General features: G+C 43.1%; 3 protein-coding genes and 1 long non-coding RNA gene across 5 annotated transcripts in view; 3 read left to right on the plus strand and 1 right to left on the minus strand.

The window, feature by feature from the left end:
• ap4b1 (adaptor related protein complex 4 subunit beta 1) lies at window positions 1-13,774 on the plus strand. Of its 2 annotated transcripts, XM_086131172.1 has the most exons (14): window positions 1-80; window positions 244-372; window positions 1,085-1,309; window positions 1,407-1,537; window positions 1,788-1,935; window positions 2,661-2,946; window positions 3,728-3,826; window positions 4,065-4,176; window positions 4,529-4,612; window positions 4,731-4,834; window positions 6,734-6,941; window positions 7,020-7,328; window positions 8,914-9,030; window positions 10,506-13,774. In XM_086131172.1, exons 2-14 carry the CDS (start codon window positions 260-262, stop codon window positions 11,009-11,011), a joined length of 2,442 nt encoding a protein of 813 aa, XP_085987298.1. In that variant the 5' UTR covers window positions 1-80; window positions 244-259; the 3' UTR covers window positions 11,012-13,774. The 2 variants fall into 2 exon arrangements, with proteins under 2 accessions (XP_085987298.1, XP_085987225.1); XM_086131099.1 differs by lacking the exon at window positions 1-80 and having other exon boundaries at window positions 218-372.
• Window positions 6,502-11,334, minus strand: LOC147209987 (uncharacterized). The gene is made up of 2 exons (XR_015103139.1): window positions 11,186-11,334; window positions 6,502-9,069 (listed from the first exon to the last, which is right to left on the minus strand). It is a non-coding gene; the product is annotated as an uncharacterized LOC147209987 (long non-coding RNA).
• The window catches only part of LOC147209988 (alpha-1,3-mannosyl-glycoprotein 4-beta-N-acetylglucosaminyltransferase C-like), a 13,723-nt gene continuing 6,922 nt past the window's right edge, over window positions 13,207-20,007 (plus strand). Inside the window, exons 1-4 of the mRNA XM_086131289.1 lie at window positions 13,207-13,307; window positions 18,875-18,984; window positions 19,081-19,231; window positions 19,695-19,949. Coding sequence (XP_085987415.1) covers window positions 18,889-18,984; window positions 19,081-19,231; window positions 19,695-19,949 — 502 coding nt within the window. The 5' untranslated portion in view covers window positions 13,207-13,307; window positions 18,875-18,888. The remainder of the gene's footprint in view (window positions 13,308-18,874; window positions 18,985-19,080; window positions 19,232-19,694; window positions 19,950-20,007) is intronic.
• The window catches only part of ccnq (cyclin Q), a 19,494-nt gene continuing 12,709 nt past the window's right edge, over window positions 13,223-20,007 (plus strand). The window contains exon 1 of the mRNA XM_086131741.1: window positions 13,223-13,307. The gene's annotated coding sequence lies outside the window, so the exon portion shown is untranslated. The remainder of the gene's footprint in view (window positions 13,308-20,007) is intronic.

The following is a 20,007-nucleotide window of genomic DNA, read 5'->3' on the forward strand; positions in this document are numbered from 1 at the left end:
TCAACAGAAACACAGAAGAAGAAACACGGAAGTCCATTTCAATGCGAAAACAAACATTCAAGCGGGTTCAAGTGTGCAAGGTAAGGGTTTCTGAGTTAAATACTGCACGTGCGTCTAAATTGTTGCGAATAATTTTAAGATTCAATTTGAGTTTCATAGACACTCGTTTGTATGTGACTGCCGTGTGTTTGAAATGTAGGTCTCACGGATTAACAACATGATTTGTGATCACGTACATAACAGGTTTTCTGCGTCCACCATGCCATATTTGGGAAGCGAGGACACGGTGAGAGACCTGAGGAGAGCTTTGGCCAACCCCCATGTCCAGTCTGACCAGCTGCGTTATAGGAACGTCATTCTTAAAGTCATCAGGTTGGAGGAGTGCACACGCACAGTTTTAACTTCTCGTGGAGAGACTCTTAAATTCCAGATGGGTCTTTTCCCATCGGATGGATGCTTTTTGGATAATGGCAAAAAGGTCAATAATTACAGTGTCCAAAGCCCGTCCAACTACCTTCATAGACGGCTATCCTGTCTGTTTTGGAATTCTCTGCTTATTTGAGTTTTAGGCTTCGGGTGTATGTGTGTGAAGTCAAAAGAGTGAAAGAAATGCCTTTTTTTAAAGCACATTGGTATTTTTGTTGACATTGTGTCAGTAATTTAAAAATGACTTGGACAAAAATGCTATTAGGCTATTTATTTTGGCAACTACTAAACTCGTGTAAAGAGACCAGCAGCAGAACTGTTCCACCACTAAAACAAGTTGTTTTAAGTCTTACAATCAAGTCTTTGTAACAATGATAATATGATCCATGTGCAAGCACTTGAAATATCAGAATGCTTTAAATGAAGGTTGTAATAGTAATGCTATGAAAGCCTTCAACAGGTTTAAGTCCATACCTAAATGCTATTTCTCAATCACCAAAAAAATATTTGTACTTCAATGACTGATGAAAGAAAGACAATATAAAGACAAAATAATCCGTCCCTTAAATGCTCCTGACCATGAACACAATTTGATCAATTACCGTACTTAACCTTCCATCCTTACAACACCCCCACCCTTCCCCTCCTGTGTCTCCAGGCTGATGTCGCAGGGTTTGGATGTCTCCAACCTGTTCAGTGAGATGGTCAAAGCATGTGCCACAGTAGACATTGTCCAGAAGAAGCTGGTCTATGTCTTCTTGTGCTCCTACGCCTCTTTGAATCCAGAGCTGTCTCTGCTGGTCATCAACACATTGAGGAAGGACTGTCAGGATTCAAACCCGATGGTCCGCAGCCTGGCTCTCAGGAACATGACCAACCTGAGGTGACCGGCATACTCTTGAGTCCATCCAACCCTCCTTCTGGATGTGGTGATCATGTAAACCTCTGACTTGTAACATAACTTTGGGTTGGTGTTCCAGGTTGCCCGGTTTGATGGAGTATGTGGAACAGCCTCTCACAGCAGGACTGAGGGACAGAGCAGCTTGTGTGCGACGGGTTGCTGTGCTTGGCTGGGCCAAACTGCACAATCTCCAGCCAAATTCTGAAATAGGTGAGGTGGTTGGATAAAAATGTCGAAATCGGTAACTACTGAAAGCAGAATCATATAAAATGTTATGGATCAAATATAACCGCCGTGAGACTAAGCGTATAAGTATATCATGTCCAATTGAGATGTTTTTCCGCTTCAAAGTGCGACTGTATGTGTATCTGTTATCTGGACAGTAGAGCAAAAATGCAATTTGCCTGTGCTTGAAAATGAACGCTCTTCTCTGAAACGCTTATGTTGATAATTTGGACAGATGCTGTGGTGGTGAATGAGTTGTACAGTCTTCTCAGGGACACTGATCCTGTAGTGATGGTGAACTGCCTTCGAGCTTTGGAGGAGATACTGAAAGAGGAAGGAGGGGTTGCTATCAACAAACCCATTGCTCATCACCTCCTCAACAGGTTGGCAAAGATTTCAAATAACCTGTGTTACATCATCGGTGAACGTTCTGAAGCATGGAAAGTTAAGAGTGGTTTTATATTATCATTTTAATCTGGAATTTTCACAGCTTTATATTTTGTGTTGTGTCTTTGACATGCCATAGAGAAGCAGACCACACACAGTGAAAGATATGATGAAGAGCGGAGACAATATAACAATACCGTGGGCGGTCTTTTTTTTTTATTGAACAGCCTGGTTAGCGGTATCTGTGTAGTACAGATATGTATGTTTTGTTTCTACCTTGCTTTATCTCTCTTTTCAAGTGTCATCTGATAGGATCTCAGATAATGCATTGGTAATGTCGTGGTTGTCATATGGCTTATCTGCTTGCTGAATTAATTCCAATTCGGTGCATCTGGATTTGCTGGTCATCATTCGAGGCTGCCGTCTTCTAGGGGAACCGTTAGAATCATCTGGATCACATCTTCACTCCGTCAGGAAACATTTAAATTGCTGATGTGAACAACCGCAATGTGTGTGTCTACAATTGTAATTAGCACAGCCACCTTATCTATATCTATATTTATATTGCACTTAATTGAACGGTGTACATCGAAACAGTAACATTCATTTTGTGAATGCAAAGACTTTGTTTTTCTTCTTTCGTCTTTTGACCCAATCTTGCTGCTGTTGACTGTAAATTTCTCAAATGTGAGACAAATAAAGGATATCTTATCTTACATAGGCTGAAGGATTGTGACGTGTGGGGTCAGAGCGAGGTGCTTAAGATCCTCCAGCGCTACCAACCTCAGTCTGAGGGTGAGCTCTTTGATATCCTCTCCATGCTGGACAGCTCCTTGGTCAGTCCCCATCCCACCGTCATGGCGTCCACTCTCAGCCTCTTCCTCAGCCTGTGCTGGGCCTTGCCCGCAGTCAGCCTGGCTGCCCTGGAACGAGTACGGGTTCCCCTGCTTGCCGCGTGTGGGAGTGCCTCCAGAGAAATCAGGTTCACTGTGCTCTGCCACATCCAGGTATTTGGACAATACAAATATGCTCTTGAATACAATTTGCTAAACAATGAAGTTGTTGTCACTAATACTAGAAATCTTAGCAGCTAAATGCAATTATTTGCCCTATTGTAAAGACAGAAATGATGATTTCCAAAGATAATAGCACTGTGGTTGGGTTTTATTATTATATTTGAACCTTGTGCTGGTATTGGTAGTATATTAGCATATTAGCAGTATGATGGCAAATCATATGCATAATACGGACTCTACATTTTTAAAAGGTGTGGACTTGGAACTTGCACATGGAGACAGCATTTATTTAATTTCATCTTAGTCTGTCACGGTTAAACTGCATATTTTTTCCATCTGCGGCATCAAACTGTGTTTTCCTTTTTTTTTTTGAATCAACAAAACGGTGATGGATTCGACTGTAATAAGTTCTTGTTTCATTCAAGCCAATTTTCACCTGGTTAGTCCTAATTTAGAAAAAAAAACGTCACCAACGTTTATTTGCATAACATCCAGTGGATCATCTGCGTACTATAATTATTCCCCAGATTAATGCACAACCACAAAATGAATTCTTGAAGCTCATTTTCTTGACTGCACACACATCTTAACCATCTGTTCTACTTATTTGTTGTGGCTGTGTAGACTGCCAGCACTTGATGAACAATGCTACAAATGTAGTTGAGTGGAAGTCTTTTTTGTTGTTTCTGTGCATGGTAAATGAAGATGTAACGCATGTTTTTGGAAGAACAACATTTGATCATCCCTGATACATGTTATGCTCCCCATCCAGTTGCTGTTGCGGTCCGTCCCTGGCCTGATGGGGGCGCACTACAAACGTTTCTTCTGTGGCTATGCTGAACCAGCCTATATCAAGCAAAGGAAGATGCAGGTAGGTCTGTCTCTCTGGAGTTCTCTGTCTGGAAATATCTTTATCAACGAATGTCTATGCGGATGTCTATCTGTGCGAATATCTACACAAAATAAAGAATAATAAAGATGATTCTGATTCTGAATATATGTACACGGTGAGCCACAAACGGCTCTTAGCAGGTTCAGATTGTGCATTTAGGTACAAGTTTATTGCATTCCTGTCAACAATAGGAATATGAGTACTGTTGTGTCTGCAGGTGCTGGTCGAACTGGTAAATGATGACAATGTCGCGATATTGCTGGATGAACTGAAAGACTACTGCACTGATGTCAATACAGACACTGCCCAAGCTGCAATATCAGCTGTCGGTAAACAGCCACTCACGTTGCATCACATTAATGTGTGGATGTCGGTTGTTTACGTTGTCTTTGTTGCTGTAAAACGCCCATATTATCCCACCAAATGAAACAAAGCGATCCTTAATCATCAGTTACCAATGCAATTTGCAGAGGTCACAGATTTGCTTGAGTCCTTCAGATTTTTTACATGACAGCTCAACGTGGTCTGGCATGAAAAATGTGTTTTTGGACTGACCTTATTGGAACCTCGTTGTTTTGTTCAACAACAACAGTATCATGAACAATAGTAGGATCCCCGGTGGGATACACAGTGGCTGTCCTTGTGCCTGCATTTGTAGCTAACATATGGAGTCACTTGCAGGTCGTATCGGGCGGAGCTACAGCGACAGATGTCTAGGGATTCTCATTGGACTGCTCGGCCTTAAACAAGAGAACATCACTTCTGGTAATAATAATATGTATGCGTACTTTACACCAATATGTTGAAAAGATTTTTGTCAGACTTGTATTGTGTAGTTGACTCATTTTGCACGCCATCTCCGCTCCCTTTCCCTATTTGACAGCTGTGGTGCAGACAATGAGGGATCTAGTCTGGGTGTGTCCTCAGTGCAGTGAAACTGTGTGCTCTGCTCTGGAAGGGTGTGAGGAGATACTGCAGGACAGCCAGGTAAGGCTTTCGGGCAAAATCTCAGTTTCAAATGTTTACCCCCACTACCCGAGCCCAATGGCAAACTCTATGACAGACGTTTGATCCAAGAATGGACCAATACATTTCCTCTTACAATTCGAATTAGAATGTATGGCCTCACGCTATCAGCCACAAATACAAGGCTTCAAACAGGATGTTCTCAGAGGGGACTGAGGTTAAACTCTCTTCGGCAGGTTGTTGCATAAATATGGAGAGACTGTAATAGTCACAGAAAGGCATAGATGTGGACAACCATGGAAAATTATCGGTAGATTGATGGCTCAAAAATCTTGAATTTTGTTTTTCACCTCCTTGTTAGTGAACAGCAAGTTATGCAAAAAGTACTTAAACAGTTGGACATGTGCGTTCCAAACTTTAGAGAAGGTCAAATGTAGGTCGCCTGTAAACGTTATACAATGGTGACCCCAGTGCACTATTTTTATTTGTATTTTATTTTGAAGGGGGGGGGGGGCAACTAGGGTTGCCACCTTTCAGATCTGGAAATAAGGAACACTCCTCACGGCGTCGCGGAAAAACTATGCGGGTGAAAGAAATTTGAGGGTTTGGCTCCCCAAAACCCTGAAATGCATCGAATCATGTTTATATATATATATATATACCTGTATTTATACAGTATATATATATATTGTGTATATATATGTATATGTGACAAAACAAAATGCTCTGATTTAATTGACATTTTTTAACATGTCATATTAACCTCTGGGCCCTGGGGTCACTTGGTGGTCAGTAAGGAAGGAGAAGTTTAGAAAGTATTTAGACATGCTTAAATTTGAAAGTAATTTATTAGAAATGAACATCTTTATTTTTTGATCGACTGAAGTAGCCTGAACCCGAGCATATAGACCTGGCTTACTGTATTGTGCGCATATAAAGTGCAGTAAATTAAACAAAGCCTGTCTGGGGGGCACTTTTACTGAAAGAAGACAATACTTAAATAGCGTATAAACTGCTATAAGTGAAACAAATGGTGACACCTTTACTTTAAGAGGAAGAAAAAAAATGACTTGTAAACTTGTGTGTATACATTTTCAGGCTAAGTAGACCGAACTAAAACAAAACAACAACAACAAACAAAAGATGTGCAAAACAATCCTCTTCCTCAACCCCTTCATGTGCCTGTACCTCTTGTTACTCCTTGCAGCACCAAGTAGTTCTTTGTGTGTCACAGCAGTGCTGTGAAACTCTGAACAGGCCTGCTCAAAGTGTGCAGTTATCCCGTTACTTGGCAACGATCATGACAGTGAGCGCAAAGGGGCTGGGCTGCCTGCATGCTGGCAGGCACAGAGGATTTGACACAGAGCAGTGGGGAATGCACCAGACGTAGGCTTCACTCGTGGGTCCGCAGGAGGTCCTGCGTACCTCCCGCCAATACTGTTGCTGTCTTTAATATTTTCTGTCTTTTATGTTGTTCATTATTGTTAAATTCAGTGTTCATGTTTGTGTGTGAGACAGACGCATGGTTAGGAAAATACGGAACATATTGAACCAATACAGGACACATTTAATTCCCAATTAAAGGACAATTCCAAATTTGACCGGATGTACAGTATACAGGAGGCAACCTGAGGGACAACCAACAACGTTTTTCATGGAAAATGCTTACACACACACAGACGCATAAATAAGATAAGATAAGATATCCTTTATTAGTCCCACACTGGGGAAATTTACAGCCTCCAGCAGCAAGAATGTAGGCAGAAAGAAGAAGAAAAAACAAACAAACGCCATAAAGTAAAAAGACGAAAAGAAACTCAAACAGGGATATGCGCTGCTGGAGAGGCAGCCACTCAGGGGGCGCCATCATAAAAGGGTTTCATTGATTTTGATTGATTGATTCAACCAAAAACCTGCCAGGGCAAGCAGGCCTTGCTCTGGTTGTTGGGAACATATGGTGATAGAGTCTCCAGCGCCCCCTACACGTTGGAGGTGTTCATTGACAAAGTGAGGTGTGAGACATCTTCGCCAGTCAAGATGGAGCTACTGACCGCCACCTTGAGGCTGTTTTTGTGCCGTCCCGCTGAAACTCAGGACATGCTTGGAAGGCTGCTGCATTACGCCTTAGGTGTGTTTGTGTGCAAGTGCAACAGAAGAGAAAATCAGATTTCACAGTTCCAGACATTTTAAAATCTCTGTTTTACAGATGAAGAGACAGACATGTGTGTACGTGATCAGGCACTGCTCTATTACCGCCTTTTGCAATGTGGGGTTGACGAGACTCGCAAGGTGCTCCAGGGTCGGAGGTCAGACCCCTCCCTCGGTGTTCTTATTGGCCGTCCCGCAGAGCCTGTAAGACACTGGGCTCGTGTCTTCAACACACTGAAGCCACTCTGGCAGAGCTTCTCGGAGACTGAATCAGTCAGAGGCAGAAGCTGTCAAGACACAGCATTTGAGCCCAACTCTGACCTCTCAGACGCCCTTACCTCATGTCAGCTTGAAAGTGTTCAGACAGGTGAGTTTGACGATGAAAAACGCTGGCATTTATTTTGTTGTGTACTTGAGTCTAAGGTGAGCCCCTTTTAAAATGACGAAATGTTGTTGCCGTGAGATTAGGTGCACACACTCTTTTTCGGGGTATTCAGACATACAGTAATTTCCCCCCTCCAAAGCAGGGGTTGAATTTGTGAAAATGCAAACTGAGATTACTTATCCAGTTACTCCATGCTTGAGTAGTTTTTTTTCACTGAATACTTGAGTAACTTTGGAAGGCTATACATTTACTTGAATCATTATTCTACAGTAACAGTACTTTTACTCAAGTACAGTTGATCTCTGATCATCCTTTACTACAAAGTGGAAAACCAGACAGACTTTTGGGTGCAAAAGTCTTAGGACGAAACACCATCATGTGTGACGTCACAAGAGATGCCAGTACATGTTTGAGGACGGTGTTGAGATGTCATCTCAGTGGGCGGCTGCAACAGTGGTGTCCAAACTGTGGCCCAGGGGTCATCTACGGCCCACTGCCCAGATCATAAAATTCACTATTGACATAGTCTGTCATTTGTACTACTTTATCCACAGGTTGGTAAGACGGGGGGGAAAGAAAAAAAAATTCTCACCACTTTTCAACCAATCACACATCACGAAAATAGTAACTACATTTCTGTTTATGCAGTCACATCAGCAATTACCCTTGTGATTCTCCTGATGATCAGTCCAGAGGTGGATAAATTCTAGTGGGATACCGGACCGCTGGCCACAAAAGAGAATCGAGAATAATCTTGACTTTTTGCCCAATCACCAGGCTGCCCCCCCTCCCCCCGCCAAACTATAATTGATTAATTCATGTTGTGCAGACTCTGATGGATGGATCCATTTTAGTTCTGTATGCGGTGTTTGGACACCCCCGAATCCAGAGGATTAACTCTGTTATGTTTTAATTTTGACTTTTTCTACTTGTTTGATGCCACAACAAAGTGGGATTAGCAAGAGTGATGATGACAATAAAAACGCAACGTATTTTGTCATCGCTGTCGTGTGGCAACCAACGTGGTATGCATGGCTCATTCCAGGCAGCTCATAACTTTCCCATATTTCATGGAAACAAGTATCTTGAATATTTATAAGCATTTTTTTTAAAAGTATGTTTTGGATTTTTTTTTTCTCCCACACAGTACCATCGCTGTGCTACAGCAATAAGTCAACATCAATGTTCGAAGAATGATTGCCTTGTTTCGTCTCAATGTAAAGAACCGCTCACGCTGTAATCCGTAACCACTTCCACATCATGAGTTAGTGGCAAATACGGTATTTTCAAATTAAAAGGTATTTTATGACAGGTTATAAGAACGTCAACATGTCTCTGACAAAATTGTCTCTCCTTCAGCAATCCCTTCTCCGCTCTTTTGATGATCATTAATGGTGGACTCATTTTTATTTTAGTTTCAATATATAGTTTTCTAGTATAGTAGTCTTCTTGTTATGCTTGTATGATAGTTAAAAATGTAAATGTATGATGGTTTTACAGTATGAGCCTGACAGTTCCAATTGTCCATGGATGGATCTTAATGTGTCTTCCCATGTGTCTCCTTCAGAGAGTGGCGGCGAGCGCACACCATCGCCTGCAGACGCCCTGTCGACCAGCACCATTGTCCCTCTCAGCTTGCTTCCAACTTTAACTCCAGGAGAGTTTGAAAATCTGTGGCTCCGAGGTAACATGCAGTCAAACAACGGCCGGGGTTTGTCCTCTCCTAAAAAAAAAAAAAAAAAAAAAGAACAATTAACTCTGTGGTGAAATCTCATAACCCAAGTTAATTATCAATCAAGGTCTTTGTGTCACATGAGCCATCCTTTTGTATTGCCCCTTGATTCCTCTATCAATCTTTTATGAAAGGTGCTTGTGTTTCATGGCTAAATAGACCTGTTGCTCTGCTTTGCAAGGGAGTGCCCAGTCGAAAGATTAGATCTGGGTCTGGATAGAATGTACTGTATAATCTTAACTATTGAATGAGATAGCACCCACCAAACACCTGTTGTTTTATTCGGACCGTTGCATTTCACACATTACATAAAATTTGTTCTGTTTTTGTTGCATGTTATTACAATCGGTAACACATAAGACCTTATGAAAATAATGTATGAAACACAATATAAAGTGATGAGGACAAATGTGTCTCGATGTGATCTACTCAATGTACTGTATTTTCTCTGGTTTCCAAGCTTTCCAAATGTGTATTTTTTACAGTTCTTGAATTCGATTCAGCAGGTTCACTTTATATCTATATAAATCAGCATGTATTGTATTTATATCGTGCCTATACCACATGCTATGATCCCGAAACAGTTAAATATCATTTAAAAGTCATCTTACAACATTACCCTATAGACTAAATGGCTTCCAGAAGAAAAAAAAATGCACTGGAAGTGGGCATGAACATGGGTCAAAGACTCTATAACTTTTATTAACAACTCAGGTTAAACGTTGTTTTTCTTGACAAATAAAGCAATTAATGTACTACTTTCCTGTTTAGACAGAGCTTTGATGAGATCTTCAGACATTTCTGGAAAAAAAATTCTGTTCTCTTACAAGGAGCTTAACTGCCAAATTCACAACAGGTGTTTTGTATGGTTTAACCCAGGGGTGGGCAAACTTTTTGGCTCGGGGGCCGCATTGACTTTTAAAATTTGACAGAAGGGCCAGGTCAGCACGAGCTATGGTACATTAAAAAAAAAAACTTTATTTGTTGACAGTCCATATCAAACATCAACAGAACAAAAGCATGAAAGTACAGTATTAATATACTTTTTTTAAATGACAAAAGTGTTGTTGATGACCTATTTTAGCCTGTGCATCGCTGCAGATGGGTTGTGATCAGACCAGTAGAAGTAGAGCGATACAGAGGTACTAGGTGGTCGAAAAGATTGCCCCGCCCCCCGTGTTCTGCAACTTCAAGTCAATGCGCCACCTGGCGGTGAAATGCCTGTCATTACAAGTCCAATTGAAATGAATGCAATCATTCACATCGAACCTTAATTGTGGACCAACCTTCGGCGGGCCGGATTAAAAAGACCAACGGGTCGGATTCGGCCCGCGGGCCGTAGTTTGCCCACCACTGGTTTAACCTCTGTGGGGTTTTTTTTGTTGTTATACAAAGGATTCTAATCCTTTTTTTTCTATCTCTCCTAGGTGTTGAGCAAGCTGGGGAGGAAGAGGATGTTTTTTGTCTGACAGAACATGTCCAGTGTGGTAATGTCACCCAGTCTTCGCCACAAAGCTTTCAGGCTGCAATGCAGCTGGTCAACATCCAGATACTAGCCTTGACACCATCACACACACTCCCCTGGAGGGTCTACCTGTACACACACACTCAAGCCCCTCCTTGCACAACACTCATACTAGGAGAGTTACTTTATACCGGGAAGCCAAATGAAGAGGGAGGTGCACAGGATGGCACCAGAGATGACGAGAATGTGAAGAAAACAATGGTGGGGAGACAAACAGAGAAAAAGGTAAATAATGAAGAGGAAGATGCATCAGGAATTAGGAACAGCTGTGAGTTGGCAAAGGACAATGGACAAATAGCGGAAGTAAAAGTGACTCTAAAGCAGCAACCAAGAAATGACAAAGCTCTGAGGGGTTTCCTCTCTGTACTCATCACTGTACTGCATACACTGTCTTCAGAGAGGGAATGAATGTGCATCAGTCAAAGGCAACACAGTGGATGAGAGGTTGACGCAACACCAAGGTTGTGAGTGTGTTTTCTGAGTGTATTTTGCGTGTTCTTGCCGTGCTCGTGCGGGTTCTCTCCAGGTGCCGTATCTTAATGCAAAAACATTTACTGTACAAAATGTTCACTGAAAACTTACAGGTAAAGCCGTAGATAGTCATCTGTCCTGTGATTGACTGTTGATCATGTTTGTGGTGTGCCCCACCATACGCTGCAGTGCAGGAGGTAGCACGTGAAAAAACAGCAGGCAGAGGTAAACCCAAGTGTAAGCCAAGAATGAGAGCAAGTAAAACCAAAATGTGGAAGGTGCGGCAAACCTAAACACAACAGGAAAAATACCCAGCCTTGAAATCAACATGCAACAAATGTCATAAAGTGGGTCACTGGGAGTCTAGATGCCACGCTAAATCAGTCAGAGAAGTGACAGATAATGTCTCAGAGGTACCATATTTCCCGGGGGCAATTACGAAATCCAGCAAAAATGATGAACAGTGGACTGTACAGTTCGTGTTAGGGGAAACACCGATCAGATTCAAAATCGACACGGGTGCTGACACAAACATTATGTGTGAAGAGACGTTCACTAGTTTGACCCCCAAGAAGAAATTAGAGCATCCTAATGTCACACGATGCAGCCCTGGTGGTCAGTTGGACTGTCTGGGGAAGTTTCGAGCCACCGCAAAGTACAAAGATAACCTCTACTCCTTCCCAGTGTACGTCATCCGTGGCCAGAATGCGAACAATCTGCTGAGCAGAGACACAGCTACAACAATGGGCTTGGTGACGCGCAGTGAAGAAGTTCACGATGCATTAGGGGAGCATGGAACTCTGAAAACAGAATTAGTTAAGATCCTGTTGAAAGAGACTGCTCAACCGTACGCAGTGCATAAGGCACGGAGGGTACCCCTGCCCCTCGTGAAAAAAAGTGAAGGAGGAAATCCAGCGCGTGGAGGAGAACGGCATAATAGAACCAGTGACGGCCTACAGATTGGTGTGCGCCTATGGTGCCCGTTCCGAGGAAAAATGGAAATTAGTTGCGCCAAAGACAAATTAGCTTCATCCAAACGAAAACTGTTGTAGATGTCCAAAGCATCTTCTCCAATGACATGCAAAAGAATGTGAGCCTTCAGTTTTTCATCATCACCTCCTGCTCCACTTGCTGCTAAATATATAGTAAGTATTTGCTTAAAACGCTTCCAGTTATCAGCAAGATTACCAGTCAGTTGCATGGAAGTAGGTGGACTTAACTCATCCATGACAGCACAATGGGGAAAAAGTCAGCTTTCTGTTATTGATTGTCCTCAACGTCGGGCACAAAATTCTCTTTTACTTGTTTAGTCTGTCCCGCCGTCCTTCGTTTCACTTCGCAGTTCATAGCCAGCGCATGTAGTCGCTAACTCCGATAGCATGTAGCTTCACCAATCACGCGGTCACTCACACGGCCGGGGGCTCCAAATCCTCTCTCGCTCGTGCTTTCATGGCAAACTTTTCCACTCCGAGCCTGCTCACGGCCACTTCTGACACAATGTGTTGTCTCTCTAATCACATAATGAAGGAGACGAGGCGTATTGGATAGAACTCGTGGACTCTTTACTAAAAGCGTGTACTCTCAACTACTGTGGCATGTTGGGTAATTAAGTTCTTATATGTTATTTTACTCATAATATCACACTACCGGTAACGGTCGTTATCGTGAAATCCTCAGCCCTGCCGTAGTTTTTCTTGTTTTGACCGAGACAATTCCTTGTGTCCCAAAAACGCACATTATTTGGAACTGTGCGTCCCACGGGAAAATTATGCGTCTAGGACGCGGAACTCAGAGGTAAGGAGATGGCAGGTTGTTTTTTTTTTACTCATAACATCACACTACCGGTAACAATCGTTACCGTGAAATCCTCAGACCTGTCGTAGTTTTTTTTTTCTGAGAAATTTCCTTGCGTCCCAAAAACGCACATTATTTGGAACTGTGCGTCCCGCTGGAAAATTGTGCGTCTAAGACGCAGAGGTAAAGAGATGGCTGAATGTATATTGTGTACTATTGCACAATATAGCGTCTCTTCAAATGCACCAGTCCTGATAACTACAGAAATAAAAGAACAGCGTGGAAAGTTCACGCTATTTGACTGCGGCGCGTCACAGGGGGTTGTCCCACGGCGGTGTCGAGATGGTGTCGGTGGTTCCAAATGTGTGCTTTCCACTGCCGTGAGGATGTCTTCCGCTCGTTTTCACTGACGGTCAAGGACTCGAGAGCAGGACGCGAGGTGATAACACAGATGAGTGTGAACTTTTTGAACATTGTTTTTCTGTCTTTCCCTTTTTTCATACGCCCCTTATTTTTGTTCGTGGCCATTGCTTGTGTTTATTTATTTCCCATTGAAAAAATAAGCGGTCGCTAATGCAATGTAGTGGACCCTGTCTTTCTCAATACTGTACTGTATTGTGTTCTTAAACTTCTGGTGACGCATGTTGCAGTTTGAATTGCATTCGCCTGTTTGAAAACCTGTTACTCTTCTTGAGTTGTATTTTTTTTTTTTTTACTTTTCTTGAAATCGAGGAACCTAATCTCGTTATGTACGTTATGACTCTCTAGCTTTATGCATGACTAAACTAGCGATTTACACAAGAACGTCTAGCTAAATTTGGCATCTGTTGAAATAAGCGCCTTGCCAAGCTCTCAACGAACCTGTCTGAAAAGTAATACATAGGCTAATAAATGTGCATAAGTGTCTATTGACCCGTCACTTGTTATTCCTATCATTGTATTGGCTGCTACTTGTCAATTTGTTTGTAGGATAATTTAAGAAAAAAAATGTCCCTGATATGCTTGTGTAGTGGACTTGGAGAGCTATAGTTGGACTTTGAGAGGGGTGTGGACTGTGGCCCTCTCTGTTGCTCATAATAGGATTCCTGAACAGTATTATATATTACATAGTTTCACAACTTTTATGGAGCCAAGACACCCGTTTTACATTCGAAAAATCTCAGGAAATATGAATACTGAAATGATGAGCTTGTCTCTATTTTCTAGATGCTAGCAGGTGGTTAATAGTTCCGACAATTTTTTTTAACCGGTCATCTAAATCGAACCGCTTTTTATTGTTCTGCCCGCCACAATACACCACAGGAAAACAAAAATATATTTTCTAATAATTTTCGAACAAATGAAAAGTAACCGAATGAATTTACCATCCACTTTTTAAAAGTGCTACATAAATAAAGTTGAGTTGATAATCTCTCATTGCAAGTGAGTGTCTCACGGCACCTGTTGAGAATCACTTATGTTTAACAGTTGTCAGTGAACGTAAACAGTGAATGTTAGTAACCCAGTCTACAGCTAAAGATAAAACTCTGTGACCTCACACTACATGCGTATTTTCATATTGCTCCCAGGATGGTGTATGTATTTACAGTGGTTTGGCAACATCAATTCCAGTTAAACTACGCATTAATGCATCATAAGTGATCAAAAACCCTTCTCTCTATTCCAGGGGTGTCAAACTCATTTCACATTGTGGGCCACATACGGCCTCAGTAGATGGCCGGACCATTGAAATTATACCATATAATTAACCAAAATATGTCTTTCCTTTGTTTTGGTCTAAGGAAGCACAAGAACATTCGGAAAATGTTGAAATTTAATAAACATATCCTTTACAAAACATTTCATGAAGCACCTTAGATTTCCTTAGGCAAATGTGCAATTAACTTTTATCATTCACAGAGATGCATTGCTACTGATCCCAATGATTGTACAAAGGCACAAAACTTTAACAAGTCATTTGTATTGAAAAATATAGTAATGCACTTTAAGATTAAATGAGATTTACAAAGAAAGTAATTTTTCAACCATTTACACATGTGCATATAAAATCTCAATTTAATCCCTGCCTACACCTTACAAACAAAGGAGAGTGCTATTAAATGTGTAAAGAATAAAGTATTCACATGTCCTTGATAGCATCTCCTGTGTTGGGTCTGTCTCAATGAGATATGAAGCGGCTGTTGCCTTCTTCTCTGATCAAAACAATGTTGTGTTCTACTCTGATCAAAACAGTGTAGCGTATACTCCATGAATTGCACCTTATTAAAAATACAAATTCCGTGTCTTTTATCAGAATCAGAATCAGAATCATCTTTATTGGCCAAGTATGTAGAACACACAAGGAATTTGTCTCCGGTATAACACGCTGCATTAGTATCATCGTAAACAACAAATCATTGAACCATTTTAGAGTAACCAGTAGCAGTATTTGTAGTACAAGAAGAGTGACTACGTCAGTGACTGTTTAAGGAGTTAATGGCTAGAGGGAAGAAGCTGTTTAAGTGTCTACTGGATTTGGTGCGCATGGATCTGTAGCGTCTGCCTGAGGGGAGTAGCTGGAAAAGGTGGTGGGCAGGGTGCGGGGGATCCAGGAGGATTTTCCGTGCCCTTGTCTTGATTCTTGCAGTGTGCAAGTCCTCAAGAGTGGGTAGGGCGGTGCCAACGATTTTTTCCGCCGTCCTAACTGTCCGTTGAAGTCGGATTTTGTCCTTTTTTGTGGCGGCCCCAAACCAAACCGTGATGGAAGAACACAGGATTGATTCGATGACTGCCGTGTAGAACTGTCGTAGCACCTCCTGTGGCAGGCCATGCTTCCTCAGCAGCCTCAGGAAGTACATCCTCTGCCGCGCCCTTTTCAGGATGGAGATGGTGTTGACTTCCCACTTCATGTCCTGGGAGACTGTGATTCCCAGGAACTTGAAGGTCTCGACGGTTGACACGGGGCAGTTGGATAGTGTGAGGGGCAACTGTGGAGAAGAATGTTTCCTGAAGTCCACGATCATCTCTACAGTCTTGAGCGTGTTCAGCCCGAGGTTGTGTCGGCTGCACCAGAGCTCCAGCTGCTCCACTTGTTGGCGGTACGCAGACTCGTCGCCGTCTTTGATGAGACCGATGACCGTGGTGTCGTCAGCGAACTTTATGAGTTTGACAGCTGGATCTGTTGAGGTGCAATCGTTTGTGTAGAGAGAGAAGAGCAGTGGAGAGAGGACACATCCCTGTGGGGCTCCAGTGCTGGTGGTGCGTATTGATGATGTTGTTGCTCCCAGTCTCACCTGTTGTGTCCGTCCCGTCAGGAAGCTGAGGATCCACTGGCAGATCGTAGGGGACACACCGAGGTGGAGAAGTTTGGGGGTGAGGAGTTCCGGGATGATGGTGTTGAACGCAGAGCTGAAATCCACAAACAGAATCCTTGCATAGGTCCCTGTGCTGTCGAGGTGCTCGAGGATGTAGTGCAGACCTATGTTGACCGCGTCTTCCACAGACCTGTTTGCCCGGTAGGCAAACTGGAGAGGGTCCAGCAGGGGTCCGGTGACGTTCTTTAGGTGGTTCAGCACAAGGCGTTCAAAGGACTTCATGACCACAGACGTCAGGGCGACAGGCCTATAGTCGTTCAGTTCCGATGTTGCCGATTTCTTGGGAACTGGGATGATGGTAGACTGTTTGAAGCAGGATGGGACCTCACACAGCTCCAGAGATCTGTTGAAGATTTGTGTGAAGACCGGAGCCAGCTGGTCAGCGCAGACTTTCAGGCAGGAGGGGGACACTTTGTCGGGCCCCGCAGCTTTCTTGATCTTCTGCTGCTTGAAGAGCCGTCTCACGTCCTGTTCGTGGATCTGTAGTGGAGAAAAAGAGGGTGGGGGGGGTAGATAGAGTAGTTTCTGGTAGAGGTGTGTGTGTGTGGGAAATGGGGGTGTCCTTTTCAAATCGGCAGAAAAACATGTTTAGTTCATTAGCAAGACCCTTATTGTTCACTGTTTGGGGGGATGGCATTCTATAGTTAGTGATTGCTTTCAGGCCATTCCATACAGATGCAGAGTCGTTAGCAGAGAACTGGTTTTTCAGCCTCTCTGCATAGCTTCTCTTAGCGATGTTAATTTCCTTTGTCAATTGGTTTCGGGCGTGTTTGTACAGTGCCCGATCTCCACTTCTAAATGCGGCCTCTTTCTCTTTCCTGAGTTGCCTGAGTTTGGGAGTAAACCATGGCTTGTTATTGTTGAAGGAGCGGAAGGACTTCGTTGGTACACACATGTCCTCACAGAAACTGATGTATGATGTTACAGTGTCTGTGTATTCATCCAGTGTGCCCGTTGAAGTTTCAAAGACGCCCCAATCAGTGCAGTCTAAGCATTCTTGTAGAGCTAGCTTTGCTTCATCTGTCCATTTTTTCACAGTCTTAACAACCGGTTTAGCACATTTGAGTTTCTGTCTGTATGTAGGTATTAAGTGGATTAAATTGTGGTCAGAAAGACCCAATGCTGCACGGGCGACCGATCGGTATGAATTTTTGATTGTTGTATAGCAGTGGTCTAGAATGTTGCCTTCTCTGGTGAAACAGTCGATGTGCTGCTTATATCTGGGAAGTTCACGGTTAAGATGTGCTCTATTAAAATCGCCCAAAATTATCAGGGGTGACTCTGGGTATTTTAGTTCGAGGTTGTTTACTTGTTCGGCTAGCGTTTGTATCGCCGTGTTAGCGTTAGCTTGTGGCGCAATGTAAACACCGATTAGTAAAAAGGAGGTGAACTCACGTGGCGAGTAGAATGGCTTGCAGTTTAAAGACAGCGACTCCAGGTCCGGGCTGCAGTGTGCGTCGAGCTTCGTGACATCAGTGCACCATTCTTCGTTGATATAGAAGCAAATCCCGCCACCTTTCGATTTCCCTGATAGCTCCGTGTCGCGGTCGGCTCGGAGAAGGCGGAAGCCGGGTAGATGTAGCGCGGAATCCGGGTGGCGGTCACTGAGCCAGGTTTCAGTGAAGCAGAGCGCAGCAGAACGTGCAAAGTTTTTGTTGGTCTTTGTGAGGAGAAGAAGTTCATCCATCTTGTTTGGCAGAGATCGTAGATTAGCAAGATGGATCGATGGGAGCGGGGTTCGAAATCCGCGCTGCCGGAGCTTGACGAGCACGCCGGCTCTCTTCCCCCTCCTCCGGCGGCGTTTCCATGCTCCGTACAGCGCAGCCGCTCCGCTCGCGATTAGCTCCGAAAAACCTTGTGGGTTTTCGCGTGCTGGTGAAAAAAGACCGAGCGTAGACTCCCCAATGCGCAGCAACTTTTCCCTCGTGTAAGTAAGCCGCTCAGGGTCGCCAAAAACTAACGAAAATGACAAAAACAGGGATAATACTAGGGAGCGTGTGACCGAGGCTGCCATACCTGTCGGCGCCATTTGACATTTTGACATTATGCATTTTTTCACTTTAAAATTATCCCGCGGGCCTGATGGAACCTCCTTGGGGGCCGGTTCCGGCCAGCGGGCCGTATGTTTGACACCACTGCTCTATTCGTTTTCATATTACGTGACTCATTGATGTTCTTTCCCATTTTAAACTGCAAATTCTGTTGAATCAGCAGTGTTCGTCAAGATCAGTGATGGAGCATACATTTAACACCTGGGTCTTCATTGGTAACTTACCGTCTTAGTCAATGATATAATGCCATTCTTATGATGCTGCAACGATAGAAACTCAATACTACACTAATATGCAACTTTTTTTTTTTTGGTCAAACAAAGTGAAATGATAGCAAGACAAAAGAGGCATACAGTACATACAAGCACAGATGTAACTCAAATCAAAAGAAATGCGAGCAGCGATCAAATTAAAACTAAAGCAATTATGGAAATTAGAGAAAACTCACCTAGTTGAAATGTAAAGCAAAGCTTGATGAGAAACTTGGGGGTGGGGGGGGGATTCCAGGATGTAGCCTTCCTTGCCCACAGTCAGATCATTTATATTAGTTGTTGTGCTGACCATGTTCCACATTTTGTCAATGCATGCGTTTATGTTTCTAGATCCACAACAGGAAATGCGACGTTATTCAAAAAAGAAACGTGCCGTGCTGCTGTTGCTGCTCGTTGCGGGGGTCTTCTACTTGGTTTACCATTCACAGTCATTTAACAGTGTGAGCACACACACTCATACACATTAAAGATGAACCAATTAGATGAGAAAATATGATGAAAGTTGATGAGAATTGAATGGTGTTTCTCTTTTGCAGGACCTGAACAAATCAGAGGAGCCAGTGTTAATGAACTTAACATGGAAGGCAGAAAGGATGGCCAGTATGGAGTCATGGGTGGAACAGGGAGACTATCTGCCTCTCAATGTGACCTATCAACTGCTTGCAGGAGTACCAGTCGCTCAGTCTAGTATGTTTGTTTTAGTGTCTTTGATACTGTTACAAGAGTATAGATCACCAAAGAATGGGTTGCATATTCTAGTGATGTGCAATATTAGATGAGCTACCACATACACTCACATTTACTCAACTCCAGTTTAAGGTGATGTAGAACTTAACCTGAGGTATTTCAGTTCTGTTTCTTGTTGTGTGTGTGTGTGTGTGTGTGTGTGTGTGTGTGTGTGTGTGTGTGTGTGTGTGTGTGTGTGTGTGTGTGTGTGTGTGTGTGTGTGTGTGTGTTCCTTTTGGTGGGGGAGGGGGTACATTTGTTTTCGGAGTGCAGGGGTCGGGAACCTTTTTGACTAAGAGAGCCATGAAAGCAAAATATTTGGAAATGTATTTCAGTGAGAGCTCTCTCTCTCTCTCTCTCTCTCTCTCTCTATATATATATATATATTTTTTTTTAAAGAGGTTCACGCCTTTCTCCCCGACAGGGTATCTATGTATTGGAATATCATCGGTGAAGAGGAAGAAGGACAGCTATCTGATCTCCACATTAGTGTCCCTCTTCTCCCAATCGTCTCCTGAAGAGCGCTCCTCCATGGTGGTTGTAGTGCTGCTTGCAGATTTTGACATCGACTGGCTGACGACCACAGTGACGAAGATAAAATCACAATTCTCTTCAGCGCTACAGCAAGGTCACCTGTTGGTCATTCACGTTCCTGAGGAATGCTATCCACCTACTGCAGGTCAAGCGCAAATACTATACACTAATTCATTGTCGAGGTGGTGCGCACTGAGTGACGG

Source organism: Hippocampus guttulatus, chromosome 1, assembly GCF_054856545.1.
Source record: "Hippocampus guttulatus isolate MCC_2025c chromosome 1, RoL_Hgut_1.0, whole genome shotgun sequence".
NCBI classification, from domain to species: Eukaryota; Metazoa; Chordata; class Actinopteri; order Syngnathiformes; family Syngnathidae; genus Hippocampus; species Hippocampus guttulatus.